We start from the raw sequence: 21,145 nt of genomic DNA on the forward strand, positions 1-21,145 counted from the left end.
CGGCCGTGAAAAGGAGCACCATTCCAGACACCAGGAAGGCTGCAGAGCAAAACAATTCTACTCGGAGCAGCACCACGCTCCATGTGCAAATTCTAAAAGCGTGCCCTGACTCTGCCTATCTTACCAAGGAAAATACACGAAAGGTAAACAATGACAAACTAAACACTGAACTTACTAAAAGATGTCACTATTTGTTGACTCTGACGACTACAAAGTCCATCATGCTTGAATGAATAAATATGGGAAGCCAAGCCCACTGGGGCAATTTGAATAAATACCGGAAATGAAAGGTGAACAGAGTCAAGCCTCAATGTTTGTTTGTGCCCTGGATGAAGAGGCGTGAAATGCCTTGAAACGCGTCTGCATCTGTGAAAGTTTATGGCAAACGGAGGGGCAGGCTGCAAAGAGGGAGAAGGAACCTAATGGTTTGGAGCATGGTCGAGTGCACCTTTTAATGCTTCAGGGCAATTGTTGTATAAAAATATTATATATATATATATATATATATATATATATATACACACACACACCAGATGGCACTAACCAGTCCAACATCTTAAGGCAAGATTTGCCCCTTGCACATGGGGTTCTGGCAAAGTTGCATCACTGTCTAGTTGTATGCGCCTTCCATATTAAATCTTCATGCTTGTAGCCACTAGTGGCACATTTTCTGAAATATTTGTTTTACTAGTTTCCTCCCACTCTGTTTAATGTGCCTGAGTGGGATTTGAAACTTGTTTTGACCTTCTTTGCTGCCTCTCCATTCCTGCCAATTCCTGGTTGCCCAGTTTAGCTTCTAACTCTAATAATAGTTATATTGGTGGTGATTAAATCTCTCATGCAGGATCGGAGAACTTAAGACTGTTTCAGTTCTCCCATCCTTAACTGTTTTTAGCAGGATAAATTGGTTGTTAGCGCACACCCATACTTATTATGCTGGGTGGTTTTTGCCTACCATTTAGCCCAGTCTTTCCACCAGGACCATGGTTGCTTCCACAAAAAACACAGTTGATGGACAGAATGTAGAACAATGTCATACCTTCATTCCAGTACAAGGATCTGGGCCTAAATCCATCGTTTTTTTGCACTCCACACCACCCTGGGTTAGACACTGGCTATATGCAAATCAGCTCTGACCCTGTGCCTCATGGGAACAGTCCAGTCCGAACTACCAAGCCATGTCTTTCCCAGACCGGAATGAAGCATCCAAGGACCGGTTTCTGGCTATCAGCCTTCATCATCCTGGATAGCTTGACCCCAGTGGTGTGGAGAGCCTGGGACTCACGTCTGAGCATACCCAGCCCACTTGGGGTGAAAATTGCAAAAAACACAGTTGATGGACAGAATGTAGAACAATGTCATACATTCATCCCAGTACAAGGATCTGGGCCTAAATCCATCGTTTTTTTGCACTCCACACCACCCTGGGTTAGACACTGGCTATATGCAAATCAGCTCTGACCCTGTGCCTCATGGGAACAGTCCAGTCCAAACTACCAAGCCATGTCTTTCCCAGACCGGTTTCTGGCTATTAGCCTTCATCAGCCTGGATAGCTTGACTCCAGTGGTGTGGAGAGCCTGGGACTCACGTCTGAGCATACCCGGCCCACTCGGGGTGAAAATTGCGAAAAACACAGTTGATGGACAGAATGTAGAACAATGTCATACATTCATCCCAGTACAAGGATCCATAAGTGTGGCAGGGTATGCTCAGACGGGAGTCCCTTGCTCAGTTTGCCACTGGATTCAAGCAAGCCGGGCTGAAGACGGCTGTAATGCCAGAAACCGGTCCTCGGAAGCTTGTTTCCAGTCCAGTGAAGGCATGGCTTGGCAGTTCGGGCTGGACTGTTCCCATGAGGCACAGGGTCAGACTGATTTGCATATAGCCATGTCTGAACTGGGGTGGCAGAGTGGGCTAAAGAACGGTGATGGATTAAACCCAGATCTTTTGACTGGGTGTGAGTGTTTGATTGGTTCAGATGCTCCGTCCATTACCACCCCCTTTTGTACCACTTTTGGCTGCCTTAAGTGTGGCAGGGTATGCTCAGACGTGAGTCCCTTGCTCACTTTGCCACTGAATTCAAGCAAGCCGGGCTGAAGACGGCTGTAATGCCAGAAACCGGTCCTCGGAAGCTTGTTTCCAGTCCAGGGAAGGCATGGCTTGGCAGTTCGGGCTGGACTGTTCCCATGAGGCACAGGGTCAGACTGATTTGCATATAGCCATGTCTGAACTGGGGTGGCAGAGTGGGCTCAAGAACGGTGATGGATTAAACCCAGAACTTTTGACTGGGTGTGAGTGTTTGATTGGTTCCAATGCTCCGTCCATTACCACCCCCTTTTGTACCGCTTTTGGCTGCCATAAGTGTGGCAGGGTATGCTCAGACGTGAGTCCCTTGCTCACTTTGCCACTGGATTCAAGCAAGCCGGGCTGAAGACGGCTGTAATGCCAGAAACCGGTCCTCGGAAGCTTATTTCCAGTCCAGGGAAGGCATGGCTTGGCAGTTCGGGCTGGACTGTTCCCATGAGGCACAGGGTCAGACTGATTAGCATATAGCCATGTCTGAACTGGGGTCGCAGAGTGGGCTAAAGAACGGTGATGGATTAAACCCAGATCTTTTGACTGGGTGTGAGTGTTTGATTGGTTCAGATGCTCCGTCCATTACCACCCCCTTTTTTACCGCTCATGGTTGCTTCCACAGCACTTTTCAGAAGCCTCCTGCTGGGCAGTCACTTGGTTGTCCTTGTATCCTTATTCAAAGGTCTTTTGCCTCACATTTTAGGCAGGCTGTGACAGGTACTTTGCCTAAGCTATGTTTCATGATTAGTTAACCAGCACTACTCATTCCTACCTTCCAATGAGGTACTGATTTAGGAAACTTTCATAATGTGATAAATTTGTTGGAAGATGTATTAATTAGGGAAAATAAGTTACTTACCTATGTGAATGTAATTTATGGTGAATACATTCTCTTCTTGAAGATTCATCAGTATTTTTCCTACTCACCTGTCCACTAATTTGAAGATAAAGCCCTAGAGTAGGATGAATTATGTGTTTATGTGACGTTAGTGCAATGATTGGCACCTAATTTATCTTTGCAATATGTATGGAGGGAGTCTCTGTTGAAGGTGCGTGGCAACCGCCGGGAGGCATAAACATATCATTGGTGGGGAAGAAAGATTCCACACCAGTCTGAAGCCTTGAGAGATTATTAATACAGTGGGGAATCTGCTACATGATTATGTATGCATCAGATACCAAATGTTAGTAACTTTTACATATGTGACACTGCTTGATAACATGAGTGCTTCTACGTTGTATGGCATAGAGACTTTGTCCTCTTGAGGGATTTCAAACAGTTGTGCCTCCCACCCTTTGGGTGTCTTTGGCTGGTAATAGGAATAAGCAGCCTAGGACTGTAATATGAGAAGTAAACTGGTCTTTCTATGGTGTAATACACTTATCTTTTCTGTCTTAACAGGAAACCCCGACTGACAAGAACTCAAAGTGCCTTTTCTCCAGTCTCCTTCAGCCCTCTCTTCACTGGTAAGCAACAAGGGAATTTGGCTGCCCTCTCAAAACATTTGAAATGTATATGTTGAATTTTTTAAATAGCACTTGTTGCTCAAAGGTTTACTTATCCTTTTCAGTTAATACTTCTTTCGAATATGTAAAAGGGAACTCAAGGTAAAAAAAAAGTGTGTAACTTAATTTTTACCCATATTCAGATAGTGAACCAGCGAGCTCGTGGGGGTATTTATTTTTTCAGCTGGCTTGACCCTGCACTGATCTCACTACAACCACCTTATAAATGTTCTATTGTGACGCAATATGATAGATATATGGTGAACTGAACCTCTTCTTAAAAATAAATCCCTTCAAGTTTTTGGTGTAACGCCTCAAGTCTACTGCTGGCACCTTCATTCTTCTTTCATTTTATGATGTTGGTAAAAAAAATAGTAGTCTATGCAGCCTTTGGCCTAAGTAGATGTCTAATTTCCAATGTGGCTATGCTATTGTTTACTGGGGCTCTATGACAGCGCCTTTTTGGAAACGGTGCACATGTTTTTCATCGACTGTGGCTCTCATTATGAGTGGTGCTGTTTCACTCGGAGTAATAACTCTAAACGGAATTATGCCACCTCCTATTACCAAGGTTTTCAGTCCTGGAATTATCGGATCAGCATACTGCAGACCGGGTAATACCAGTCCTAGAGACACCGGGCTAATCTATATTGTTGCAGGAGATGCGGACAGGAGCACAGCCCAGCCCTCTCACGATCTCTGTGCAAACGGGGTCAGATAGTGCTTCCCCCTGACAGACAGAAGCCAGACCTAACCCACTATGCCCTACACCAACCCCAACCCCTCACCCGCCCCATCCCTCCTGCTGACAGTGTTTATCTCCCCAAAGTGGCAGAGAAAATGGACAGTACAGGGCCTGGGGTTCTGTGTCCATGCATTTATTCTCCATTCCAGGGTGAAAACTCTGAATAACTGGCATCTAGTGCAGTATCTCTGCATCGAATTTCAGCTAGCTCATTGGGGGGGGGGGATGAGGGGGAGGGGGAGGCGGGTGTTATGTGCTATCTGAAGTTACGTTTCTTTCATAGTTTGGTTTTAGGACAATGGGCACAGAGCAAGTTTTTCCCTATTCATAGATTTACATACTTTTTAAGTGCTGACGTTATTTTATAAAAATGTCATGTAGCACACATTATCAACTGAGTAGTCTGTTAGATGTGTCCCTGATATCTTCAGTGCAGCATTTAACATCCCAGATGAGGTGTTGATGCAAAGGAGTAGCACGTTACTCCATGGGTATGCTGTGGATAGAAGAATGTGTCTGTCATAGAGGGTATATGTAAAACATACTTAACTTTAGTAGAGGCAATCAGAAAGCTATTCAGAGACCTAATGTCCTGTACTGATGCTATAATGTGTCACGTTCTTGGACTCCTTTAACGTGATCTTCCTACCTGCCCCACCTTTTTTGGAGACTTGCTTTGGTTGGATCTTATTCGATCCTGATTTGTGCCATGCTGACCAGCCTACATTGCATTATGGCACAGGTCTCTTCCCTTCATGTCCCGAAAAGTGTGTAACAGTGCCTTTTGCCTCCCTCATCCGATTTTTTAGGGTGGCAATACTATGTACTCTATTTGTTATTTTTGTATAGAACACAAAGCCTTTACACAATGCAATCATAACCATCATTACAAATAGGAAAAACTAATATCGTTCAATTTACAGATGTCAGACAGCAGATGTGGTACAGTGCATGGTGGTAAATATAACAGTGACGGGTAATTATAAAAAGTTAGGGCTGTTGCATGTCATTTATTCTTCATTGTTGAACATTTGGTTTGTATTTATTACAGTTATTTCTATAGGTTTAATCTCACCTCGTAGGCAGTTGAGCACAACATAACTAGTTTAAACATAGGAATAGGGGGGGCAGCAAGGGTGTTAATATTTCTATTGTCATAGGTGGCAAGTAAGTGATAAAATAAACTTCCCTAGTGGTGCTTCAGGAAGGCAGCAAATCGAATGTTGGTTGCGAGTTCCAAATGCTAGGGGCGTTTTCTAGGATGGAAAACTTCAGGGTGCAGCTATTTCCAGTATCCTAAGCTTGGGCAACAGATAATCAGTTGTGCCCAGATTATTCGCTTATGCGTGTAACTTTTTACTTTTCAAGAGGTAGTAAGTTCAAAGAGGTCAAACCAGGTGTAATGTGGTCACGCTTCTTGGCTTCAGAAAGAAGCCGAATAGCAGTCCAATACTGCTTTATTAGGCGCCAGGCATGCCTTGGGGCTCCCTTTATTGTATTCCTATATTATATACTGCGGAGCTATGTTCTTCATATCTTCAGAAGAAGTGTCTGTGGTATATGACTTTTAGGATAGTAGTTTGTACATTTGGCTATGTATTTCACAAAGCAATGTAGGAAGAGTTTCAGATTGTGTGAAACTTCAGAATCTTGCCCTGGAGACAGTTTTGTATGAGAGACTTGTGTTCTTCATGTGGTCCAATCAGTCAATGGGAAGCTTAGTTTTGCTTGTGATGGTGTAGAAGGATTTCCCATTTTTGTTTCTCTTTTGTGACACAGTTCTTTATAGTCATTTGTAGAACGTAATACATAGGTCTACAACGGGCACTGAATGCTGTAAGCATGCAGGGGAACAATGTTTGTCTAGTATCTCATATATGGAATGTAAGATTGCAGAATGAATACGGCCCCAAAGAAGAACAAGTATTTGCAATGCAATAGGTCTCGCAGCATTAAACTTTGAGTTACTGGCATTGTAAATGACAATGCTTTGCATTCATTTTTTTTTTAAATTTGCAATTGGTATATAAACATTGTTTGTGAGTAGTTAGCTGTTGCTTATGCTAAGCTAAGTTGGCAGTAATATAGAGTGCTAGTCTTGCTTGTTATAAGCATGCTGATTTAAAGCGCTCTGATACCTGCGTGTAAAGTTTGCGCTATATAAAAGTGAAAACTAATAAATAAATAAAAAACAGCCTACCTGTACCACGTCCGTTCTTATGACAGAAGCATGCACAAAGAGAGAAGGGATAGAGGTGTGTGCACACAAGGAAGCAGGGACGTGCGCACATGAAACAATGGAAGCGCAGAGGTAAGCATAAACGTGGGGCACGGGGAGGCAGAGGGATGCACACAAGAGAAGCTGAGAGGTGCTAGCAGGGATGGGGAGGCACATGGATGCGCACAGCACGAAAGAGACAGAGAGTGTACAGGTGCACAGAGGAATGCATAGGAAGGCGCAGAGGTGCACAGAGCGGGAGGCAGAGAGGAGTGCACACAAGTGAGGCGAAGAGGTGCAGCAGGAGGGGCAGATTCTTGCACATAGAGGTGAGGACACAGGGGTGTAAGGGTGCAAACGTCAACAATAGATGAGGAAAATTACACGGAGCCAGTTGGTTCCTGCAGCTACCATGTTGTAAGATTTTAGTACCAGTGTCATTGTCCACTTTTGTAATGGGGACGAACCAGTTTCTCTAGTTAAACGTAGAAAAATTAGATGCTATATACTGAATTAGAAGTGTAGCTTATTTGGTTTATTAAATCCTACTTAAAGTGAATAATCATGCTTAACAACAATTTATATACAATTCAAGTCACAAAATTATCTTCATAGTGATCATACGTTAATTAAGCTTTATATACATAAACTTACATTGTATCAGCGTTGAACACGAGAATACAAATCAAGTGTAATTTTTTTTAAAAACGAATCATGCTGTGCACACATTTTAAATGATGCACAGAAATTCAAATAAATAAAAAGTTTAAAAAAAGTTTCTAGCATGTATGAAATTGAACACTGAAAAAAACACTAGGTCCTTACTAATAATCCTATTGGCTTTGCCAAGCCTTTTTAGCCATGCTGTCCCGCTTCGTGTATGCTGTGCAGCATTGGCTATTTAAAAATAAAAAAAGCATGACACAGTTTCTGTGTCATTTTGTAGGTAGGCACATGTCTTCAGCATGAATGCGCATGCCTACGAAATGACGTAGGTGTTTATTTCTTGTTATTTACCTATCCGAGATGGATCGGTAAATAAAAAAAAATTATTAAATAATGCTATGCCTTGCAGCCACACGTTTACTTTAGAGTTTAGACCAACATCCTGAAGCAATGGGGAATAGAGGTGGGTGATGGTGATGGGGAGTAACTGGGGGTAGGGCGGCGGGTTGTTAGCGGGGCGGAGTTCACATAGAAGTAATACGAGGGAGGGTGTGGAGATTAACGTGAAAGCAACATGGGGAGGGTGGGTGTAGGCGGTGGAGCGAAGCACAAGGAGAAGCACTACAGGAAGGGGGCCAGGCGACAGAGAGCAACACAGGAGATATTTACATTAGGGAGGGGGGAAAAATTGCGCGCAGCGTGCTATTTACAACAATTAAAGCAGAAAGCCAGAATTTTCTCTGCAAACTTCCTAAATAAATAATATTATCATTGCCTATTCATGTTTATGGTACTTACAACAACCAACGTCCCTTCAACCGATCTCTAGGAAATGCATTTTTAGAACGTTCACTGGCACTTCATAACACGATTTCCGCCCAATCCTCACAAAATCGACTCAGAAGTGTCACTTTTGTGGTACACAGCACTAGGCCGCGCCAGAGCCATCTGTCATCAATATAAACATGCGTGCGTACCCATGCGCCCTTCTTACGTGTATTCACTGTCAGGGAAGGTGCAGACTGCCTGGGAGCGTGTGTGCACGGGCCAGTGGGACCCCGGACCTCCGGCTCTTTCCGCTTTCCAATACTGACTCAGTCACCAATGCACTATCTGTACAAGTTACTGCCACATCATGGACTACAGCGAGGAGAGACGAGGATACAAACCGAGCTGACACCGGCCCAGCAGACAGACGAGCTGCATGCAAGGAGTCAGTCAACTGCAGTACGTCCCCTGAACACACAAGCAGGAGGCAACAATAAACAAGGGCGAAAGCGCCCATACCACATTGTCCCAGAGTGACGAGAAGCCAACGTGAATGCGCTAATTAAAAATACATGGCGGCTGGGGTGAGAGCGGAAGGAATAAGTGCGGTGAAAAATACAACGGAGTGTGAACGCTGCTTGTTTATGACCGCCGCGCGCCCCTCTGCAGACTCCCCCTGCATTCCACGAGGTGCGCGTCGCGATCCGGCTTTGTCTGCCATGCAAAAGCGCACGCGCCCAACGTTATCCTATGGGACAACGCTGTGCGCGGCCAGGTCTTGTATCCACATTCCACTCGTTGTCGGCTGAGCCAACAGCTATAGTTCTCTCTGCGAGAGCGGGCTTTCGCGTGCTTTTCGCAGCGAGCCCTAATAAAGCGGAAGATTATGGAAGGGGTGTTTAGGGGGTTGCCGGGGGTAAAGAAAGGAGGAAAGTAACCAGTTTCTTGAACCAATCAGGTATGCCTCAATCGGAGATCCAGCGCCATCTCAGTTCTAGTATTAGGTGGGGAAAGAGGCAGAGGTGGAGGGGCACGTTCAGATGAGTCATATCACCACTTACAGAGAGTGTGGCGGTGTATATACTAGTGGCAGTACTGAGGAAGGGAAACTCAAATCTGTTCACCAGCAGAGGTGGGGAGTACGAATAGTTTTAGCCATATAGTATCTATTCTGTGTGAAGATCCAGATTTGAAGATGGATTAGAGTCGATATAGAGTTCAAGTTTATAGTGTGCAAGGATGTAACTGTAGGAAACATAACTTCACAAGGGACAAACTTATCCTCATCTTCGGCAAAACTTAGGGGTACGTAAGGTGATTGCCAGTTGTCAAATCAGAGGTCAGTCAGGATGGGGGTTATTGATTTGATTTTGATTTGATTATTGGATTTGTATAGCCCTTGAATGCCGGAGGCGTCTTGGCGCTTCTACTGTCTTGTTCAGTACTGAAAGGGAGATTGATTACTGCTGAAAACTAACATGTGAACAGCCAGGTTTTTATTGACTTCAGAAAAGCCAGGAAGTCTGAGCATTTCCTTATAGCAATTGATAGGCTGTTCCATAGGGAAGCTGCTTACAGTGGAAAGCTCCTGCCACCCCAGGTAGCACGTTTTGCTCTTGGAGGGGATAATCGCATTGCGCTGGAGGATCTAAGCCTTCTGTCTGGGGAGTACCGATCAAATTTTGAGCGAAAATAGCTTGGTCCTGAACTATCTAGTGCTTTGAAGGTTATGCACAAGGTCTTAAACTCCAGTTGTTTTGCTATAGGTAGCCAGTGCAGATTGACCAACGCTTGAGCCGCTGACTTATGTATGGGAATTCCAGTGAGGAGTCGAGCTGCAGCATTTTACAGCGTTAGAGGTTTTTGTAACAACTTTTTCCGAATGCCAATGAAGAGGACATTTCCGTTTTTTATTTTGGCCTGAATCCGAGAGGTGACAACTGTTTTTTGAAGTTCATTAGGGATATATGGACAGATATTCGTTATTAGTTTAGTGTATAAAACACGGAAGATGTGAGTGCTTTTACCTGATGATGAAAGTGGAGTTTATCACCAAAGATAATGCCTAGGTTCCTTGCTTTCTCTACTGGTATTGGTAAGGATCCTATATTCTGGGTCACCAAATTGGCGACCAAAGGGATCTCTAGTTTCCGAACAGTAGGACCTCTGTTTTACCCGCATTAAATTTTAAGTAATATGCTTTCATCCACTGATCTATTCGGCCCATACAGGAGTTGAATCTGTGTCCAACTTCTTCCTGACCTTTGGAGATTGACACCACAATTTGTGTGTCATCGGTGTAGGACATTACTGAGAAACCTAGGTACTTTATCAGTTTGACCAAGGGGGCAATAAACAGATTAAAGAGGGTAGGGCTCAATGAGGAGGCCTGCGGTTACCCCACAAGGCAAACAGAATTGTTTTGATGAAAATTCGCCCATGGCTACCTGGTTTGTTCTGTCTTTTAGAAAGTCCTCAAGTAGTGTCAAAGCTGCGCCTCTTCCCATCTCCATTGAGCGGTTGATCAGAATGATGTGGTTGACCGTATCAAGATCCGCGGATAGTTTGAGTAATATTAGGATGGCTTGACCTCCTTTATCCAACGTCCATCAGAGTTCTTCTGAGGGAGTGAGCAAGGCTTTTTCCTGTACTGTGTGCCCTTCTAAAACCATATTGGGATGGATCCAGCACATTTTTACTGTCAATACATGCCATAAGTTAGTTGTTTAGGGCTTTTTCCAGTAGTGTAACTGGGAAAGGAAGTCTAGGAATGGGCCTGTAACTACTAGGTTCCTGGGGGTCAAGATAGCTTTTTTCAGTAGAGGCATGATCGATGCCTCCTTTCATTTGGAGGGAATATGTTCGGTACTGATCACTTTATTTAGGATTTTTGTCAATGGTTCTTAAAGAATCCTGGGTGCTAAGTGTGCAATTTTTGGGGGGCAGGAGTCTAATGGGGACCCCGATTGCATGGCTTTATACGTTTCAGCACCTGCTCTTTGTTCAGGGGGGAGATCCTATCTAGAATTGTATGTGATATTACGGAGTTGTTCATTTTAGACATAGGATCTGCGTTATGACTTATCGGCGCATATAGCTTGCCTTTGGCATGCCAGCTGTGCGCAGGCCACCCCCTCTCTAACCACTAGAGCATGAACAGCGATGGCGGACCCACTCTGTCTTACGGGTACCATCAATGCCACATGCAAGTAATCAATCAACAATGTGAAAATTCAGGCAAGATTTAAGAGGTAAAACAGAACTTTTAAAAATGAACAAGTGTTTTGAAAGTCGAAAATGTAATCCGTTTTAAAATTCGCAGATATTATAACCTTGAGCAAACTGTGACCACGGTAATCACAATCTCAAGCAGGCTTACAGTCTCCCTAAAGCTGAAACCAAGACAGCACTGCGCGGACACGACAGGCTCATAAGTAGCCCCCCATCCAACCTCTAGAGCGCTAACTAGTATGACAGACCCACTCTGACTTACGGGTACCATCAACGCCACATGCAAGTAAGCCATGAACAATGTTCAAATTCAGGCAAGATTTAAAAGGTAAAACGGAGCTTTTAAAAATTAATACGTATTTTAAAAGACGAAAATGTAATCCGTTTTAAAATTCGCAGATATTATAACATTGAGCAAACTGTGATCCCTGTTTTTTTGTTAAGCAATTGTGTAGCAATTCTTGTGGTCTTAACGCATTTTGGGGTGGCCAAGAATGGCAGCATTCTCAAGAGAGCAAAACCTCATAGTGGTCAGGGCTTTAGTGTAGTCAGAGCTGGTGTTAGCCTGGTCCCTTTAGTTAATTAATAATCTTCTCATAGTCATCCATATTCATCATTTTTTTTAGCTAGTTGGGTAAGGTTGGGAGCTAGTGGAGGTTACCAATCCAGAGTATGTACAGTTCTGCAACAGACAGAATTGTAGCAAACCATCTCTGCAAGTGGGCTGCTAATCCTGGCGCATCTGACATCTCATGTGACATGCCTAATGAGGCCAACAACTGCAGATGGTAGCCACGGGATGATCTCATAGATGCTTACACACATGAGAGCAGAAATGTGCAAGATTGGGTCAGGACCACAAGAATCAGAGGATACCACAATCTACCTATCTGCATCACCAGCAATTAAAGTCAGGGGTTGTATGTAACCTCTTTAGGGCCCATGCCATTCATTGAGTGCTTTGAAACAGCTGTATTTAAGCCTAGGTTCATTCAACCCCTACACATGTAACAGTAGGATGTTGGACCAGACATCGTTGCCACACAGTTTCCAGAGTTTCATCTGGCATTTAGGGCTATGGGTTTCTGTTGTCAGAAATAGGACCAAATCGTGAAACCAATCCCAAACCTTAAAGTATTTTTGAATGGAGATGTGGAAAGAAAGTTAGAGGGATCTCCGCGTCCAGGATCTTATACAGTTAGATCAGCGTTTTCCAAACTGTGGGTCGCCAGAAGATTTCTTGTGAGTCAAAAGAGGAAAAAATAAGTTGTTACATTTTATCTTATCACATTTGCTGTGCTCCAAAGGAAGGCATGCCTTTTGACTAATAGTTGATTCTTTTTTTAACATGGGGGTTGGTGTTTAATTTTCTTTAACTGCAAAGCGAAAGGAGTTTTTAAAATGAACTATGTGACTATCTTGCTCGAGTACATGGATTGTGTACATGAAAGACTGTAGGATATCATTTGTTTGTGGCACACATATTTTTTTATTTGTATTATTTATTTACTGATTGTGCAAAAAAGACATAGACAGACAAACCAAAACAAACTTATTTAAGAAACACAACATAAAAAGCAGTCACAGTGTACATACGTGAAATTCAAGCAATTTTTCAGATGTGAGATTACAGATCCGGGGAGTATGTGTACAGGGGAATATTGTGCCAGTTAAACAAATAAATATTTAACCCGTTCAAGGCTGCCATTCCATCCAAATGTTAAGTTATCTAGTGGGATCAGCATAGGAACAGTACTCTCTAGTCAGATTGCAACCCCCTCTTATTTGACCAGAGACGAGATTGAAATCCAGCATGCGAAGCCTGCAGAGCCATGGTAGCTCTCACAGTGAACCTCTTACTACCAGAAGAGAGTTAAGTTTCAGAAAGTATTCAATCCTTACCAGCAAGGTAACTCTGATATAGGCCCAGGATGTTTTAGGGTCGGCTCTGTGGAGGGAGCAACTCACTATATAATTCAGTTTGCGTGTTGCAGAGCAACATGTTCCTAGACCATTGTGCAACAGTAGGGAGGGACCCTCGGGCCCAGCGGATAGCAAATTCATGCTTAGCTATCAGTAGACCCATATCTACCACTTGACAAATTTCTTTCCGCACATGTTTAGAATAACCCAGGAGGGCCAGCAAGGGGTCAGATGACAAAGGCTCTGCTGTGATATCACTCAATTTTTGAAATATTAGTGCCCAGTATTTAGCGATTTCGTGACACATCTAGGCTAAGTGTATGAATCCTGCTGTTCCACACTACATCTCGCACATCTCGCAGTATCTCGGACGCCATATCTCTGCAATCGGGCAGGGGTATAGTACAATCTATTAAGGAATTTTAAATGAATAGGTCGATGTCTTCCATTCAGAGAGACATGCCGTGTGGCTTCGCAGAAATATCGCCATTTGTCGTAATCTAGTATGACCTCTAAGTCAGACTGCCACGCCAATCTAGCCTTAATAAAAGAGTCCTTCCGATAATCTTGTGCCATGCAATAAATCCTGGAGACTATTTTCCAGGAAGACTCTGCACGCAGCATCAAGGAAAAGGGAGCTCCTTCTGGAAGTTCCGTCATCTCCTCCTCGAGCATGTCGCGAAGCGCATGTCTGACTCTGTAGAAATGGAATGTCATGAGTGAAGTAGAATCTTGCCTATCCAATACTATGTCTTCCCATCTACGTCCCATTCCATCTTCTAATAGTTCACCTATTTTAGAAATACCCAAAAGCGCCAGAGCGCATAATACCTCCAGCTCGTTCAAAATCTGCAACCATTGACACCACTCTACCGGGGCGAGCGGAGAATACAGGATGGAGGCAGCTTGCCTTTTAATTAAGTTCTGCCATGCATGGGAGGTGGCGTTTATGGAATCTAACAGACCCGCACACCTAGACTGGGCTCGATACAGAGAAGCAGCTTAGGGGGAGGGCGCAGTCGCAACCCATTCAATACGCAGATGCGAGGTGGATTGTTGGTGCAGCCAGTGAAACGCGTGTGAACATTGTGCCACTCTGCAATAGAGCTCCCAATCCGGTTCACCGAGTTCACCCATAACGTAAGGTAATGTTAGGATGTCCCATGCGACCCGGGGCTGTTTACCAGCCCAAGCCAAGCGGATCAATAAAGACCTGATGCATTTGAAAAAATGGGCAGGAAGGACAATAGATATGTTCAAGAATAGAAATCAGAGTTTGGATAGCACCATCATCTTCATTAAGGAGCCTTGGCCTAGGAGTGATAATGGCAGCTGCACCCATCTGGAAACATAGTCTTCCAGTTTGGCAATTGCCCTGCCATAGTTCTCTCTGAATACTATCTCAGAATTAGTATGTACCTGGGTGCCTAGATACCACACAGATTCAGCTGACCAGTTCAAAGGAAAATCAAGATCTATCGGCTCCATGGCTGAAGAGGGGAAAATGGTGGATTTAGCCCAGATAATTTTGAGACCTGAGAATTCACCATACCGTACCATTTCACTTCACACCATGTATAGGTTAACATCCTGGTCTCTGATGTACAATAGAGTATCATCAGCGTAAGTGGAAATTATTAAATTATATCCAGGGAAGCGAATTCCTCTATGGCTATGGTACTCCCCAAGAGCGCAGGCTAGGGGCTCCGCTACAACAGCATGAAGTAGAAGCGATAACTGGCACCCCTGCCGAGTGCCTCTAGAAGTTTTAGTAGGAGAGGTCACCAGATTTCCCACCCTAATCCAAGCAGTGAGAAGAAGTTATATAGAACCTTCACAAGCTGGGAGAAGAGGTCACCTACTCCCATTCTGCTCAAAACGGCTAAAATGAAATTCCATTCTACGGAGTCAAAGGCCTTTTGGGCTTCTAGGAAGATTGCAGTCGCCTTTATTTCTGGCTTTGTGTGTTGAATAGTGCCAAATACGGTGTGCAAATTATGCGTAAGAATGTGCCCAGAGACAAACCTTGCCTGTTTGGGAATAACTAGCTGTGGTACAAGAGGAGCTCGGCAATTGGTCAGTACTTTAGCAAATAATTTGGTATCCACATTCAGTAATGACAACGGCCTATATGATGCGCACTCATCAGGGGGTTTGCCTAGTTTTAAAAGGGTAACAATCAAGGCTTCACCCATAGACTAGGGCATCCCTCCACTCTCCCCCATCTCCTCGACCAGTGTAATCAGGTGAGGGACCAGGAGCTCCCCCAAATTCTTTATAAAAATTGACTGTTAAGCCGTCCTGTCCCGGAGCATCCCCAGCTCTCATGGTACTTAAAGCGTCTTGGTTCTCCTTGGCTTCCAAAGGCCTCATAAGGTATTCCCTGTGCTCATCAGCCAACCATGGGAGTTTAATATGTTCCAAATAGTCCTGGACAGCGGCCTCTTCTGCTACCATTCTAGCACGGTATAGAGCTGCATATTAATTACTGAATCTGTTCGCTATGGAGTCAGGATCACGTAGTCTCTCTCCCGTTGCAGTCCGCAGTACTGTAACGCTAGTTTTCTCAACGCCTACCCGTCAATATGGCTGCCAATGGCTCCCCTTCCCCAAATGTTTTAGCTACAGCATATTTCTCTAAATGCTTAACCTCTCTGTCAGAGGCTTCATGATACTCCTCCAAGGTGTTTTGAGCTCTCCCAGGGCCTGATAGCTCCCACCATCTAATGGATTGTAGCACACATTTAAATACCTTCAAATGAGCCACACACATTGAAGAATAGATCAGCAATTAGGAAAGCAAAAATAAAAGCACCTTTTGTTTTGGGGAAAAAAATATTTTAACAGGTTCAAAACAAATCAAGACGCACATGATAAATATTCTCTGAAACCCAGTTTCCACACATTGCCATTTGTGTGCTATATAATTATATCATTAAAACTGCATATCTGATAGAGACTACTAGCCGCAGATTCCTTAACGTAGAATTATCCCCAGGCGTGAGACTGGATCTGGAAATTTTGTGCCACAACATTTTTGCGCGCCGGGGGGGACGGCACAACGCGACTCCGCCCTGGCGTTGTCTGCGTACTTGACATCAGCGAGGCAACATAAGTCCCAACCCGGCGCGCCTACATCAGTTTTTTCCTTTTCCGCGTGTAACGCGGATCCAGATCGTGCTCCGGGCCTGTTCAGACCTTTCGCTTATTGCATGTGTGTGGGAACAGTGCGCACATGCCTTCGGGCTTTAAGACGTGCTCGTCTTGTGCGCGCCAGATGTCTGCGACGTATCTTCACCCCAGCTACATGTGGTGTTTGGGGGAACGCCACGACTCCACTGATTGTGAGGCGTGCCAGCAGATGAAACCGAAGTCCCGGCGGCAGTGCCGGATGAAACTTCTCTCAGCTCGCATGTCCAGGTCTGCGTCGTCCCCACGCTCTCCCCTGCAGAGGGTTTTAAGAACAGTCACCTCTGTCTTCGACATCGTCCTTCTCACAGGCCGCAAGAGCGCCGCTCACCTGTCGGTAAGTGTCGCAGTTTGTCCCCGAGGGCTGGTTCCCGGCCTGTTGGAGTCATGGGCTCTCCGTGGGTGGTCCGGCCCCGTGGGTGGTCCGGCCCCGTGTGTGGTCCGGCCCCGTGTGTGGTCCGGCCCCGTGTGTGGTCCGGCCCCACGAGTGGTCACCCTATCCGCCGTTTCCCGGTGTGGGGGCGACTTCAGCCCAGATGGAGACCTATGCGTCGGCTTTGCAGGCCTTGCTAGCTTCTCCGCCTCCTCCTTCCCCTCCTGGGACGTCAGCGGATCCCTTGCAGTGTGTGGGGCCCTCTGGTCAGGTCCCTCCTTCGGACCACAGCGCCTCTGCTTCGCCACAAACTCCCATAAGAGTCCCTGTGGTGTCGCGGGAGGTCACCGGGGCTCGGGACGCATCCCCGAGCCCCCCTCGGCCCTCTAAACAGGCGGCGGCCTTGTCCGAGGCCGAGGTGACGCCGCTTCGGCGCCGGCCGCTGCTGTCCCTGATGGCAACACAGGGGTCGGCGGAGGACCCCTCTCGTCCTGTCATAGGTCAAGGCTGGAGGGGGACCCCTCGTCCCTCCACGCAGGTGGCTGCCTCGTCGGAGGTCGGGTCGGTGCCTTCCCGGCGCCGTTCCTTCGCTGCCCCGGCTCTGGCCCAGCCCCAGTCTCCTGCGCCGTGCTCTGTGGCGGAGGTCGTCCCGGTGTCTCCCCGGACGACGATGACCTGCCTCAGATTGCGGAGTCTACGGCGCCAGGCCGAAGTCGGGTCGTTGACTTGTCTTCGGGCGCTTCCTCTTCTCCAGAGGTTCGGCGCTTAATGGTTTCATCCTCGCTGGAGACGACTGCTGCGTCGTGGCTTTTTCTCCGGCGTCGTATAAGGACGGCTCCTCGCCGTCACTGTGGCCGCGGTCTTCTCCGGAGGCGCCGCGGGTCCCCCACTCCTCGATCCCTCTGCCTCCTTTCTGGACCTGGCCCTTCCTTCCTCCGGTTGGCTTGGGGAACGGCCGCCTTACCTTGCAGCCGTCTCCTACTGAGGAGCTGCTTTACCCACCACGGGGCCCTACGGAGGCGGGTGCGGCCTTCGCTCGCGCTGTTTCCAAGGCTGTGGGACTTTTGCGCATGGGTGATCCAGCTGCCCATTTCCACGCAGATCATCTTCTGGAGGTTCTCCATCAGGCATCTGGTGGTAGGGAGCTGCTGCTTCCCTTTGAGGGTTCACTCCATTCTTCTCTTTTGGGCACTTAGGACCGGCCCGCCACGGGGGAACCGGCGGCCCAACACCTTCTACACTACCACCATCCGGCGCCGCGTGATCCTGTGTGTCTTTCCCTCCACCCCTCTACCAGAGGCCCTCTTTTGCAGAATGCCTTTCCCTTCCTGCCGCCGCTGTTGTCTCCCCGTCACGGGAGGCCCGCTGGCTGGACTCCTGGGGGCGCACTATATTCGCCTCAACTAGTGCGGCTCTGGGGGCCATTCTTGCTTGTGGGCCTCGGCGGAGTCCCTTATGTCTGCCGCTTCTCAGGAGGATGTCTGTGTTGGTTTGAGGCACCATGTGTTGGATGGCCGGCGTGTTTTCTTCGCTCTGCTCTGGACATCTCGAAGGTGCTTGGTCGTGCCATGGCTTCTTCGGTCGCACTTCTTCGCCATGCCTGGCTTCGGGACAGTGTGTTCCCTGACAACGTTCGAGAACGGCTGGTGGACCTTCCTTTTGATGGCGCTCTTTTGTAACACGCCCCAGCGAACTCGGCCATTCAGAGGTTCTTGGCGGAGTTTCGGCCTCCTCCTCCTCCTCCTCAGTGACCTGTGAGTTGATCTGGTTTTTGGGAGATGTTCTTCCGTTGGGGTGGGTCGCCCCAGTTGTGTGATCTGTGTGCTTCATGTGCATTTGAGTCCTCCTTGTTGGGACTGTGGTTCTGTTGGCTGCTGGCCGGCCCTTCTTGACAGTGTGTTTTTGCTTTGGGTTTTATATACCATACTGGCCCTGAGACTAGGCCTTCTGTTTTTTTCTCTTTGGCTGCTTGACAAGCCTTCTGCAGGTTTTTAAGCAGGTCTTTTCTGTTGTCCTCTGCTGCGGAAGTTTTTTCCTAAGAGGGTTCCCATTTCTTGGGAGATAAATGCCCTATGTGGGGTAGTGGTAGCTGTTATATAGCTCTGTCATGTGGTCGCCTTCGGGCCTCTGCTCTCTGTGGCGTTACGGTATGTTGCAATCCTCTTGATGATGGCTTGGAATGGCTTGAGTTGCGCCCCGGGGTGTCCTTGCTGCGCTGTTAGCCTGGTCTGGCCTGCTGCCTGGCGTCATGGCTTTGTCTGGTTTCCCTTCTTTTTGGGCTGTGTGTGCAGACTCCTCTATGGGGCGTGTCCGTGCCATTCTTCGCCTTCCTGCTCTCTGTCTTTGGCTGGTGTCTGGCTTGCCCTGAGTGCATCGTTCCGTGGTGTTCTCTGCATCTGGCTGTGCTTGCCGGTGCCGAACTGCTGTTTTTCTGCACCATTGTACCTTCTTGGCTCTTTAGCCGGACAGTCATCCTTGCCTTGTCCGCTTCTTCCAGTGGGCCCTGCCCTCAATTCTACCTCTCTTCCCTAGGGGATGAGATGGTTCTTGAGTTCCTTGTCCCTTTTTCGTGCGCAGTCTGTTCCTGCGGAGCGTTGGTTCTTCCTGGGTGACCTTGGGCTACCCTTTCTGCTCCGTCTGCTTTATTGCTGACTGGGCCGTTCTGTCTGGTATATTGCTTTCTGGTTGTGATAGGCTTGGTTGCCCTCTTCACTGAGGGTGTTCCCGGTGTGGGGGTGGGGGGGGGCTTGCTTTTGCTCTACCTCTTCTCCTTGGAGTCTCTAGGTTGCTCTTCTTCCTCTGTGCTCCTCTTCCTTGCCTGGGCCTTGGGTGGAGGTTCTGTTGCCTTGTATGGGCGTGGGTTGCTTTGGCCTCTTTTCGCCTTGCCCTTGTTTCCTCTGCTGAGTGAGGACGGGCTGCCTCTTCTCTTGTGTTTCCCGCGCCCCCTTTGGGGTCGGTGGTCTTCTGAATGTAGGTGTTCCCCTTGCCTGGCGGGACAGGGCTCCTCACCCTGTCCGTTGGACTCGTCCCCTGTGGGACCCTCTATTATGTCCAGGCTGGTGGGGTCCTCTCGCAGACCCTCCTTCCCCTTGGGTATGGCTAAGGTATCTATTCTACGTTAAGGAATCTGTGGCTAGTAGTCTCTATCAGATGTACGAGTTACTTACCTTCGGTAACGATGTATCTGGTAGATGATTCTAGCCTCGGATTCCTTCACAGCCTGCCCTTCCTCCCCATTCTGCAAGGACCTTTGGCTTGGTCTTCTGCATTGGCCTCCTTGTGGGTGGCTATGTCTTCTTTGGGTGCATTTCGTCCTGTTTATTTGTTTCTCTCCTCCCTTTTTGACACATTGGGATTGGGTTATGGGTACTTCTCTGCCCTGGTGCTCTGGATGCTCCAGGTTGGAGCCTACCTTCTACCCCCCCCCCTCCCCTTTCATTACAAGGGGTTCTGCCCCACTGCTATCCTCTAGGTTGGGGTCTTTTGGCTTTGCCTCTGCCCTTTGTTCCTTATGGGGGGTGTCGCATTCTTTGATGGGGCTGTTTTCGGGTATTGCCGTTACTTCTTTGTTCCCGGACTTGCTCCCCTTCATTGTTCTTGATTGGGGTTGTAGTCCTGCTCAATGTAATCATTGACATTTTTTCATATGTTCTTTGTCTCCAGGGGGGGGGGGCTATCTACGTACTGGCAGGGTTGCTGCTCAGGTCTGTGCTCTGTTCTTTCTATTTTTTCCCTGCCTTTGGGTACTGCAGTGTCTGGCACTGTTCCTTGTGGTGGTGTTCTTCACCATTCCTTTTTCCAATTTTTCTGCTCTTTCGCACACTGTTGCTATACTCTCACAGTTTTGTCTGATCGCTCCGCGATGTGGCGCGGAAAGTTCTCCAAAGAAAACTGACGTAGGCGCGCTGGGTTGGGACTTATGTGACCCTGCTGACGTCACGTACGCGGACAACTCCAGGGCGGAGTCATGTAGTGCCGTCTCCCCGGTACGCAGGGATGCGGTGGCAAACATTTTCCGGATCCAGTCTCACGCCTGAGGATAATTCTACGTTAAGGAATCTGCGGCTAGAATCGTCTCTACCAGATACATTGTTAGCGAAGGTAAGTAACTTGTACGTCTCTGCAAATTTAGTAGCTGTTTCAGTGGAAAATGTGGTCTGTAAATGACTGTTTTCTTCTGCACGAGCCGTTAGTAATATTTTTGTGACAGTGGCTCCAAAATGCTACATGCTACACCCTTACCACTCTCCTGCTAAATACATTTGCTACAGTTTGTTTGAAGCTAGAATTTTCCACAACCCTATGACTTCAGTGGTGTATCATTGATGTCGGCACCCCCGCAATAAAAATTCTTTCAGCACCACTAGGGCAAAGTAGCTTAACTATGTCCCGAAGTCAGGTTCTAAATCAAACCTTTGCAAGTATTTCCCAGCAAGACTTCAAGTGAAC

General features: G+C 46.9%; 1 protein-coding gene across 2 annotated transcripts in view; it reads left to right on the forward strand.

Moving 5' to 3' along the window:
- Nucleotides 1-21,145, forward strand: part of SOCS7 (suppressor of cytokine signaling 7) — a 249,832-nt gene that overhangs the window by 69,912 nt on the left and 158,775 nt on the right. For both annotated transcript variants that reach the window (XM_078645604.1, XM_078645603.1), the window contains exon 2: nucleotides 3,480-3,544. In XM_078645604.1, coding sequence (XP_078501730.1) covers nucleotides 3,480-3,544 — 65 coding nt within the window. The remainder of the gene's footprint in view (nucleotides 1-3,479; nucleotides 3,545-21,145) is intronic.

Source organism: Lissotriton helveticus, chromosome 5_1, assembly GCF_964261635.1.
Source record: "Lissotriton helveticus chromosome 5_1, aLisHel1.1, whole genome shotgun sequence".
NCBI classification, from domain to species: domain Eukaryota; kingdom Metazoa; phylum Chordata; class Amphibia; order Caudata; family Salamandridae; genus Lissotriton; species Lissotriton helveticus.